This window comes from Dermochelys coriacea, chromosome 1 (genome assembly GCF_009764565.3).
Source record: "Dermochelys coriacea isolate rDerCor1 chromosome 1, rDerCor1.pri.v4, whole genome shotgun sequence".
In the NCBI taxonomy this organism is placed as follows: Eukaryota; Metazoa; Chordata; order Testudines; family Dermochelyidae; genus Dermochelys; species Dermochelys coriacea.
In genome coordinates, this window is record NC_050068.2 from 204,315,034 (window position 1) to 204,326,498 (window position 11,465).

General features: G+C 43.8%; 1 protein-coding gene across 2 annotated transcripts in view; it reads right to left on the bottom strand.

The window, feature by feature from the left end:
- Nucleotides 1-11,465, bottom strand: part of ARHGAP31 (Rho GTPase activating protein 31) — an 88,906-nt gene that overhangs the window by 5,379 nt on the left and 72,062 nt on the right. For both annotated transcript variants that reach the window (XM_038414692.2, XM_038413856.2), the window contains exons 4-9: nt 10,836-10,918; nt 9,990-10,097; nt 8,337-8,482; nt 6,202-6,400; nt 3,732-3,856; nt 616-675 (exon numbers count right to left, since the gene is read on the bottom strand). In XM_038414692.2, the coding sequence (XP_038270620.1) occupies nt 616-675; nt 3,732-3,856; nt 6,202-6,400; nt 8,337-8,482; nt 9,990-10,097; nt 10,836-10,918 (721 nt within the window). The remainder of the gene's footprint in view (nt 1-615; nt 676-3,731; nt 3,857-6,201; nt 6,401-8,336; nt 8,483-9,989; nt 10,098-10,835; nt 10,919-11,465) is intronic.

Consider the following 11,465-nt stretch of genomic DNA (forward strand, 5'->3'; position numbering starts at 1 on the left):
GCAGAGTCTCCGGTACAGGGCAGGAGACAGAACCTACATCCCTCAGGCTCCTCCCCCAGGGACTCTACCCATAGTTGGCAGCTCTCACAGGTAGCTGGAGCTAGACAGGATCCTCTCCACTGGAAACTGTGCAGGATCCTTACTGGTTCTGGGCATCGTCGTGTGCCCTTGCCAATCAACCGTGTCTGGGCCTTGCTGGCTGGTTGCAGGCGCCAGGCACTGCCTCGTCCTCTTTCCAGGCAGCCTTCCCACAAATAGGGACCTTGTGCTCACTGGAATAATGCAGAGCTGAATGAAGCCCATTGTACTGGTAACAGATATTCACACAAGCAAATATATACATGCCTGGATGCATATGCCAACATACAAGCACACTGACAGGGGGAGAGCAGTGTATATACACAGGTATGGTAATGCATGGACATGTGTAAACATCTGATGGAAGAACATAAGAACATCCAACACAGAGAGAAAAGTAAACACAGACACAGGTGGGTGAGCATGCATAGAAACAAAAACACCTGCCAACACATATGCACACACTTGTGAGAGCTAAGAGCTCACAGGCCCATCCCGCAGCTTGGCAGCCCTAAGTACAGGCTGTCAGGATCTCACCTTCTACAGGCAGGGAGCACAGCGAGTCCATGCTTTTAGCTGGTCGAATAGTTGCTTTTTCTGTGAAAAAATAAGTTTAGAAACCTACATCAGATCCTGGGACCTGTCAGTTTACAACCAACTGGAGGGCACAGCATAATTAAAGCCAATACAATGACCCGAGGGTGGGTTAATGCAGTGAAAAGGCATTTAGTGTCCCATTATTAACAAAAAAACAGCCTGATCTCCCTCAGTGCACTGTTTAGTATAGATCTGGGCCCAGAAAGAACCCCAGGCTCCCACACCCCTACATTTTGGGAGAGGCCAGGCCTGGAAATGAGCGCTGTAGCTCAGGTCCATGACTGGTTTGGGATCGTAGCATGTTAAAAGTATTCCTTATCAGAGAGGTAGGATGGTCTTGTGGTTAAATCAGAGACAGCCACAGGCTTCCTGTGTGACCTCGCACTGCATATGCAAATCACACAGGGTGGGTGTGATTGCAGGTGAGCAAGTATACTATCAGAGATGGGCTGGAGCCACAAAGCTTGGATCAGGATCTGAACTCTCCCAAAGTTCAAGGGGATTTGGCTCCAGGATTTTGATCCAACCTCACCTCTAATTATTATACAGTACCAACCATACAAGTGATATTGCAGTGTTGCCAACTCTAGTGAATTTATCAATATTTTTGTGGTATTAAGGTTTTTTTCTGTAAAGTCTCAGCTCCTGTATTCATGAGATTATGTGAGACTCAATCCCATCTTTTTAAAAAAAAAAAAAAAAAGAAAAGAAGAAAAAGTAAGTTTCTGGCCTTCATGATTGCAGAGAAAAACTTGAACACATGAACCCTAAAGGCTCCAACACCAGACAGCTAATTAAAAGAACCCCAAATTTATTTTTTTTAGGGCTGTCAAGCAATGAAAAAAATTAATCGCAATTAATTGTGCTGTTAAACCATAATAGAATACCATTTATTTAAATAGTTTTGGATGTTTTCTACATTTTCAAATATATTGATTTCAATTACCACACAGAATAAAAAAGTGTACAGTGCTCACTTTGTATTTATTTTTGATTACAAATATATGCACTGTAAAAAACAAAAGAAATAGTATTTTTCAATTCACCTCACACAAGTGCTGTAGTGCAATCTCTTTATCATGAAAGTTGAACTTACAAGCGTAGAATTATGCACTAAAAAAACCTGCATTTAAAAATAAAACAATCTAAAACTTTAGAGCCTACAAGTCCGTTCAGTCCTACTTCAGCCAATCGCTCAGACAAACAAGTTTGGTTACAATTTGCAGGAGATAACGCTGTCCACGTCTTGTTTATAACATCACCTGAAAGTGAGAACAGATGTTTACATGGCACTGTTGTAGCCGGCATCGCAAGATATTTACGTGCCAGATGTGCTAAAGATTCATATGTCCCTTCATGCTTCAACCACCATTCCAGAGGACATGCGTCCATGCTGATGATGGGTTCTGCTCAATAACAATCCAAAGCAGAGTGGAACGACACATGTTCATTTTCATCATCTGAGCAAGACGCCACCGGAAGAAGGTTGATTTTCTCTTTTGATGGTCTGGGTTCTGTAGTTTCTGCATCTGAGTGTTGCTCTGTTAGGACTTCGGAAAGCATGCTCCCACATCGTCCCTCTCAGATTTCAGACCACACTTCAGATTCTTAAACCTCGGGTCGAGTGCTGTAGCTATTTTTAGAAATCTCACATTGGTACCTTCTTTATGTTTTGTCAAATCTGCTGTGAAAGTATTTTTAAAATGAACATGTGCTGGGTCATCATCCGAGACTGCTATCACATGAAATATATGGCAGAATATGGGTGAAACAGAGCAGGAGACATACAATTCTCCCCCAAGGAGTTCAGTCTCAAATTTAATTAATGCATTATTTTTTTAATGAGCATCATCAGCATGGAAGCATGTCTTCTGGAATGGTGGTCAAAGCACGAAGGGGCATACGAATGTTTAGCATATCTGGCACATAAATACCTTGCAACGCTGGCTACAAAAGTGCCATGTGAATGCCTGTTCTCACTTTCAGGTGACATTGTAAATAAGAAGTAGGTAGCATTATCTCCCATAAATATAAACAAAATTGTTTGTCTTAGTGATTGGCTGAACAAGAAGTAGGACTGAGTGGACTTGTAGGCTCTAAAGTTTTACATTGTTTTGGTTTTTTGAATGCAGTTATGTAACAAAAAAATCTACATTTGTAAGTTACACTTTTATGACAAAAAGACTGCACTACAGTACTTGTATGAGGTGAATCGAAAAACACTTTCTTTTGTTTATAATTTTTACAGTGCAAAACTTTGTAATAAAAAATAATAATATAAGTGAGCACTGTATACTTTGTATTCTGTGTTGTAATAGAAATCAATATATTTGAAAATGTAGAAAAATATCCAAAAATATTTAACACATTTCAGTTGGTATTCAGTGCAGGAGAATCTAGAGTTTGGGATGCTGGCCATTAGGAAAAACATCTTTTCGCCTGTAAACTCTGAAAATGTGATCTTATTTATCCAAATACCACGAGACAATAAACATGGGAACTCAGGATGCCAGTTTACACAAAGCCACTTTGGGTCTTTAATGCCCTGGAGGCATAGAACAGTCTCTCACTCAGTACCACATAGGATGCGTTAACCTGGCCATGCGCCATTTCCTATGAGACATAATACTTCCAGGAGTGCAGCTTCCCCTATATCCACTCAGGGTTAGCCAATCCATCAAATACAACACTTAAGGCCCAAATCCTCCTTGGTATTTAGGCTCTTAAGCCTAAAAAGCTTTGCAGAACTGGGGCTTAGTGCCTCCTAGGCCCAGGGTAGGGTGCTGGGCAACGAAGCACATTCACCCCAGCATTACAATGGATGTTCTGACTGCCTCTCATTTCCATACTCAAGCAAAAGGCCCACGATGGAAGGAGCCAACTATGTGACTCCTCCCGCCTCCCAACTTTAGAAGCCTAATCTGATTTTTACCCCAGATCTGAATTCTTGCAGCACTAACATCAACAGGCTATCTATTGTACCATTGCCATACCAGAGAGGAGTGATTAGGGGAAGCTGGCCGAGAGAGGAAATTAACTGACAAGCTGGTTCTTACCAGAAAGTTTCTGCCCTCTCACAAACACACTCCCATTTCGACTCAGTTTTGATTTTGAATCTGATCCAGACCGGCCCAGGTTAAATATTGACTTCCATTTCTTGGATTTGGTGGATAATTTTCTCCTGGAAGAGAAAATGCCCAGGAGATTAGTGCCAGGTACCTAGGACTGAACACTAGTCCTGGTGTGTCACAGAAACCTGTCTCCCCCATCCCCCTCAGCCTCTGCTCTTTTTATTCTCTCTCTCTTTTTTATACTGGGGTTTGCAAGGCAAACATTAGAATAACCTTAAGGGAGAGGTTTTTAAAGAGTCCCAGGGGTTTAGGCCCACAAATCCGAGTGACTTTCAATGGGAGCTAGGTGCTAACTCCCTTGGGTCCCTTTGAAAAGCTCGGTGTAAAACTGCAGAAGCACCACATCTCATGCATATTCTCCTTTGTATATAATATTGTGTGGATCTTTGTCTTCACCTCTCTGCCTCAGTCCCTCTGTTCATCTAGCATCATACTAGTCTTCTCTCTTCCCACACTCTCACCAATCTTGGTGCAAGAACCTTCTCTGCAGCTCCTGCTTTCGGACACAGGCTCCCTGCATCTCTGCCTTGCCCTTAACAACCCTTCCTATCAGTTTGGTACAGAGAAGAGGATGTTAGAGGTACAGAGTCCCCTCTCATTTTGTTACAGAGGGACCAGGGATTTAGAGGTAGGCCCATTCTCCTGAAAGTGTGAGGAAAAGGACACTCGGGGGGGAGGGCAGGAGGGGTTGAGGTATCCTATTCGGGGAGTGGGCTACTTCTGTACCTCTTCCCTTTGTTGGGTAGTCCTTTGCTGTTACTATATGAAGTATGTAGGTACATCACTGCTAAGGTTCCTTATGGGTCACTAGTAAGTCTCCAGCTGTAGAGGTTATTATATCTGAGCCAGGGCAATTCAGTGCCCATATTTTACTTAAATTAGATTAGATTAGGATTAGATAGATAATACTATGTATCTATCTACATATATAGCTACCTGACAACTGCAGCAAGGTCGTCTGATTTCACACTTTTCTTCTCGGAACTTGCGCCCTCTTGTCAATATCTTTTCAGCTATACCTCCACTACTGACAGCGCTGGTTCACAGGGTAGGTGTAGATACACATGGCAGTGAGAGGAAGGCTGTGTCCACACTGTGGTATGTAGCTACACACATCAATGAAAGGCTCTGACACGGAAGAGGCAATGGGGAAAGGCTCCAGCAGCTCCACGCTCTCTTCTCCCTTCAGAGTCTTTTCCTGTCTCACCATCTACACTGCTATTTATACCCATACTAGCGGGGCGTGCAGGGCATGTAGTCTGCACGCTGCCATGAGGAGTGTGCAGTGTAGATGTACTCTTAGTGATACAGCAGGAGTGATATTTGTCCTAGTGGTTCTTCTCTTTGCATGAAGGGACACAGTGAATTATACAACTAAGCTAGGTTTCAGAATAGCAGCCGTGTTAGTCTATATCTGCAAAAGGAAAAGGAGTACTTGTGGCACCTTAGAGACTAACAAATTCATTTGAGCATAAGCTTTCGTGAACTATAGCTCACTTCATTGGATGCATTCAGTGGAAAATACAGTGGGGAGATTTATATACACAGAGAACATGAAACAGTGGGTGTTACCATACACACTGTAAAGAGAGTGATCAGGTAAGGTGAGATATTACCAGCAGGAGACTAGGGGGTGGGAGAAACCTTTTGTAGTGATAATCAAGGTGGGCCATTTCCAGCAGTTGACAAGAACTTCTGAGGAACAGTGGGAGGGCGAGGGGGCAGGGGGGGAATAATCATGGGGAAATAGTTTTACTTTGTGTAATGACCCATCCACTCCCAGTCTTTATTCAAGCCTAAGTTAATTGTATCCAGTTTGCAAATTAATTCCAATTAATGAATCAGAATTAGAATTAATTTGCAATTAATGAAGTAAGCTGTAGCTCACGAAAGCTTATGCTCAAATAAATTTGTTAGTCTCTAAGGTGCCACAAGTACTCCTTTTCTTTTTACAACTAAGCTAGTGGTTTTAAATCTTTTTTCCATTTGCGGGCTGCTAAAAAATTTCGAATGGAGTTGTGGAACCTGTTGGAAATCTTAGTCCGCAGACCACAGGTTGAAAACTACTGAATTAGGCAGATGGACACCTCATGCTGCAGTTCAAACCAGCCACCAGCAGGAGGAGCTCTTACAACAAATGATTTCAAGATCTGTTTGACATTCAACCAGGTTGGGCAGATTCAGGGAAGTCAAGGCAGCTGCCTTACAAGATGGGCCTGCCTGGTTCTGTGCTGAGGAATGGTGGACGCATGAGAACACAGAGACCTAGGCAATGTTCTACTTCAGTCAGCACAGGAGGTTTTTGGGAATCAAAGCGGGATAGTCCTGCCAAACTCATGACCGTGGGGAGGTATGCTTTCATCGGTTTGTATTTCAGCTTTCTCTGGGCACGTACTTGCTGTCGGGTAGGTCAACGACAGTGTGGAAGAGGGATCCGGTGACTGGGACAATTTCAGGCAAGCTGTTCTCTCTCCTCTCTTTCCGGGCAGGGTGGGAGGCTGACAGACTCCGTGCCTGAGCTTCTTCCAGGCTCACCAGTTTCATAGGCAGGGAGACAGAGGGCAGGGTCAGACTCTTCACAATAGGCATATTCTCTGAAAAGGAAAAAAGAAGATTCCAGCCCTGAAGGAGGGACCTAAGAAGGATTCTCATATGTTTCCTCCACAGGATCACCTCTTGCAGGGGGAAAAGCACTTGCATAGAGATGTGCCTGTCCAATGTGTCCTCTGTCTCCACAGCAATCTTCTTCATCAGATTGCAGTGCAAGGCTCTGCTCACTAGCCACACTCTGTATTGCGCTCTACTGGCTGCTGCTGAAGCCCGAGTATGAAAGATGTGTGTCCCTCCAAAACACCTGGATCTCAATTCTCCTGAACTTTGGGGAAGTTCAGATCCAGATCCCAACTTTGTGGCTGGCCCTTGTCTCTTCTCTGTAATCTTTCTCCCTGTTTGTTTGGGGGGTTGTTTTGAACAGTGATATTACTTTTTCCTTCATAATTAATTTTAGTTCTGGCAAAAGGACAATCAGGGAGAGTGAAGGCCCCTGTTTGTGTGGGCAATAGCAAGACTAGCTTCCCCCACACTGCGTCACCAATGGGCCAACCTCCTCTAAGTGTGGGAGGGGAGCTCAGCCTCTACAGTCTAATCAATTTTAGCCTTTCTGCTGAACAAGGGAATCAATGAGGGCCAGTGCTGGTGGGTTCTGTAATATGGGAACTTCCCCACTAAGAACTGGACTAAGACCGTCCGTGTATTCCTCACAGGACTCCACACAGCTGTTAGCAGGCAACAATGTTCAGTCACTACCAAAACAGGCCAGATTTGAAGAGGTGACCTGGAGATCAAAGGCTCTGCAACGCATCACCAACCCTTTATGTTGGTGAGTCACTACTCCATCATGAAATTTGTGCCAGTTTGAACTAATCCTAGGGCAGAATTCTTCACCCTGCGGCCTCCAACCTCTGCCATGGGAGAACAGAAGTCCATAGGCATTGCATTAGCACTGGAAGAACAGCGGTGTCTGCAGGTCAGGGCTGGAGCTTTGAGCAGGTGATTTCCAGCAGAGGACTTTAAGGGTAGTGACGGAGCTAGGTGTGGGGAGGTTGCATAGCCACTGCCCACATTGTGTCTTTAGGCAACATGGTAAGTCCCTCACTTCCTTAAGTGCTAAAAATTCCCCTAAAGCTCAAATAAAAGGTGAAAAGAATTACAAACTTATAGGGGTGCACATTTTTGAGGTTATGTGAGGCTAATCAGGACCAAGAGCCCCCATTAAAAGCACTTTCTCTACAAGCCTCTATCTGAGTAACAAGAACAGTATTTCCCAATTCTGCTGAAGTCCAGGACAAATTCTCAGTTTATGAAATAATGCCCCCAGTTATAAAGCAGCAAATCCTTAGACATATGATCCGAATGCCATGCAAAGCACACAATGTAGTTTTGGACATGTTTTTTGATGGCAGGAAGGGCTAGGATTAGACATGACAAGCAAAGGGAGGAGAAGGCTGCCAACAGAGATGGGGACAAGGGTGTGAAGAGCTATGATTGGAGAAGGCCTGACATTGCAAGGAGAAGATTTTAGGCTGGGTTCAGGCTGTTGGTGGGAAGATATAGGGTTCTAGGCATTGGTGAGAAGAGCTAAGTGGGGTGGCTGTGGGAAAGGTTAGGATGGGTTGAGATATCAAGGGTAGATCCATGAGGGTTGATGGGAAAGGTTAATGTTGGGATTGGGAGTACTGTCATGCTGGTGAGAAGGGCATTGATGAAAAGTGTCACGATTAGTCGGTTCAGGCATTGGTGGGAAGGTTTAGGGTGGGTTTGCATTTTGGTAGGGATGATCGGGGATGTTGAAGAGAAGGATTTGAAGTGTTGGTGAGAAGTGTTACAGTCAGTGAGGGGCTAGGGTACTAGTGAGAAGGTTTGGGAGTGTCTATGAGAAAAGACGGGGTTGAATTGGGGTGTTGGTGGGAGGGGATGGGGCTAGGGTTAGAGCAGCCAGCAGTTAGCGTATGTGGCAGGGGAGATAGTTACCATCATTCTCCATGGAGCTGGTTGTTATGTTGTTGCTGAAGATCTGATCCACATGATTCAAGATAAACTCAATCACCAACTGCTGGACTCGCACCTCCAGGAAAGCTGCATCCCCATTGCAGCCAACAGCCTCAATCTCCTTCGACCTGAACCACAGGGGGAGCAGCCATAAATACAATAAAACCCCTGCATCCTAAGATACAGTATGTGAGGGAGAGAATTGCTTTGACCTTCCCCAGTAGGTCATGGATGGAACCTTTCCCTGATACAGCAGGAATGTCCTGGAATAGGAATTTTTTACCCACTGTTGTCTGAGGCTTGTTCTTTTTACTCTTCCAGTCCTTTATTCTCTCTTTACCTTTCCATTCTTTCTTTATTCTTTCCCCATTTCCTTTCTCATCTCTCCTTTTTCCTTTTGTGTTGCTTTCTCCATTTCCTGTCCCCTTTGCATTTTAACTAATTTTATTCATCAGAAGTTTTCTTTTTCCTATTTCCACCATTCTATTTTTCCTTTCTCACCTTCTCTCAGTCCTCTTACTCTATCCCTTTTAGAGACTAAACCAGAACACTGGGCCCAGCACCAAACTTTGTGGTTTGAGCTTATCTCTGTAAGGTGGATTTGAAGCCATACCACCAGAACTGAACCCAATCAAATGTGAGGGAAGAGCAGATTTGAATTCCATGTCTTGGGTTCTTCTTTTTCCTGCTATTTTTTATGACTGACTTTTATGTCCCTGTCCCTTCCTTCACTCCACCCAGCACTCTTGCATTCTCACTCTCTCAGCAGAAAAACCTTCCTTATCTTGACACGCCAAAGTGTTACTGAAGAAATTATCTCTGGGCAATGGATCCTTTGTAAAGTTAATGAGTGGTTTGTTAGATAACGGTTTGGGACATTGCCAATGGGATAACCATGTAAGGAGACTGCAGTTGCATTGCCTGCCTCTTTCTTGTCCTCCCTGGGACTTGCATTACAAAGGAAACAGACTTCAGGTCATTTGACAAGAAGGACAGAAGCTGGAATGGAAATGTCTGAGTAGTAAACATCCACTTTGCAATGCTCAATAATTTCAACATTTGATCCAATCACAGGATTGGCTCTCGGCATTGATTTTCAGGCATGGTAAATTATGAAAAACTGCTTGGTAATCTAGTGATACCAGCAAATGTCCACTAGCAACTATCTTAAGATCTTCAAACTCATTTCACTTATGACCAAAATGGATTTGGATTCAAGTCATCTATAACATGTACCACTATCTCCCCTTCCCTAGTCACTCATTGCTCTGTCTTATCAAACTCAATCACCCATATTTTGAAAACAAGTTGCATCAATCCCATAATGATGAGCAAACTCCTCATTTTTAAATTGACACTGTCAAAAAGAATATAGTTTTTAAAAATCCATAGATTTCCTTTCCTGGATATTATTAGTAAAACCTCAGGTTATTCAATTTGGGAGAATTTTTTAAATCATATTTACTTTGCACTATTATTTATGCTGTTTATTTCTTTGCATTTTTCTCAGTGGCTTGGTCTGTGACTGACTGGTCAGTCTCTGTTTACTGTCTGGTCAGTTTGACTCTTAGATGATCCAGCAGTAGCTCAGCGGCACTGCCCTAAGAGTGAAGTGAAATGAAGTCCTTACTGTACCTGAGGAGATTAGGTGCCCACACTAGGGCCAAGTTCCTGGTGTGCATGTTGGTCATGTTGCTGAAGGAGGCCAGGTGAGTCAGATGCTTGATCAGGTATTCCAGAGTCCTGCAAGCATTTGGTTTGGATAAAGAAAAAGTCTTCAGCTCCTGCACATGTGATCAAGTCTCCCATTAGTTGCTAGCCCCTGAGATTACAGCAGTCTGCCATATAAGATCTGCTAACAGAATTCTCCTTTAGCTCAAGAGGTAGAGGCCTGTGTTTTGGTGCTGATGGTACTGGTTTCAGTCTTCCCCAGTGACTGTGGGGTCTGTATATGTGAGACTGGCAAAATGGGCACCATGGCTCAAAGCCAGAGCAACGATTTGTGATGTCAGAGTTTATGAGCAGAGGCGCAGAACACCGTGGATGTTGTTATTGCAGATGGCTTCATGTGGCACAACCCAAATGAATTTGAGGAAGAGGGACAGTAGGAAGCAGGAAGAAGGGGGCTACTGATGCATATGGTGGCTGTGGAAATTCAAATCACATTGTACGCTTAAATACATGTGCTTAATTGCCTACTCCCACTTGGACAGCACTGCGCAACTGGCCAAGTACGTTATGGCAGCTGGGAGAGAGAGTCGGGCTGACGGAAGCTAGAAAGGGCTGGTTGCTCTTTCAGACACATAATGCAATGATCTGTTTAATTTTATTTAGAGGACAGGTGAATTGCTCTTGAATATGGTGGCAATGAATGAACCCACCTCTCAGCTCCTCCCTGAAGCTGAAGCTGTTTCAGAGAAACCTTCCCACAGCTAAGAGACACCATATGGATCCCCACAGCCTCAACGGCTGAGTTCTTACCTGTAATGTGATGGTGGAAGTTCCTGGATGACATTTTGAATTCGGGCCAATTGCTCCTCCTCTGGGCAGCGAGATATTGCCTCCTGTGGAGAGAAAGGAAATAGTCCATTGAAGTGATGGATTTAGAGGAAGTGAGACCGTGACAGAGAGAGACACGTACAGAGACCTGGCAGGTGTCAAAGGGAGCACTGTCTCATTACATTACAGAGCTATGAGTAGGAAGTCTTGCCACTGACTTTCTGTGAGACCTTGGGCAAGTCACTTCACCTTCCTGTAAGGATAACCATACTTACCCATCTTGCTGCGGGGCATAGAGCCCTAGTCTCCTTCAGTTCATGGTTGAAAGCCTAGGCCTTAATTCATTAAACACTTTGAGATCTTCAGCTGCGAGATGTATTTCCTTTTTCTTCTTTTTGACTCCTTCCTTCCCCCTCCCCTCCTTCCTCCCATTCATTTTTGAAAATTGATTTCCCCCCCGACACACATACAATGACTGGGAGAAAAATGGAAAGAAAAAAAAGAAAAAATATTGAGGGCGGTGGAGGAAGAGAGGGAAAATAAATGAAAGGAAAAGAGGAGGAAATGATAAATAACAAATGAAAAATATTGAAACTTTTTCCAAAAAAAGTT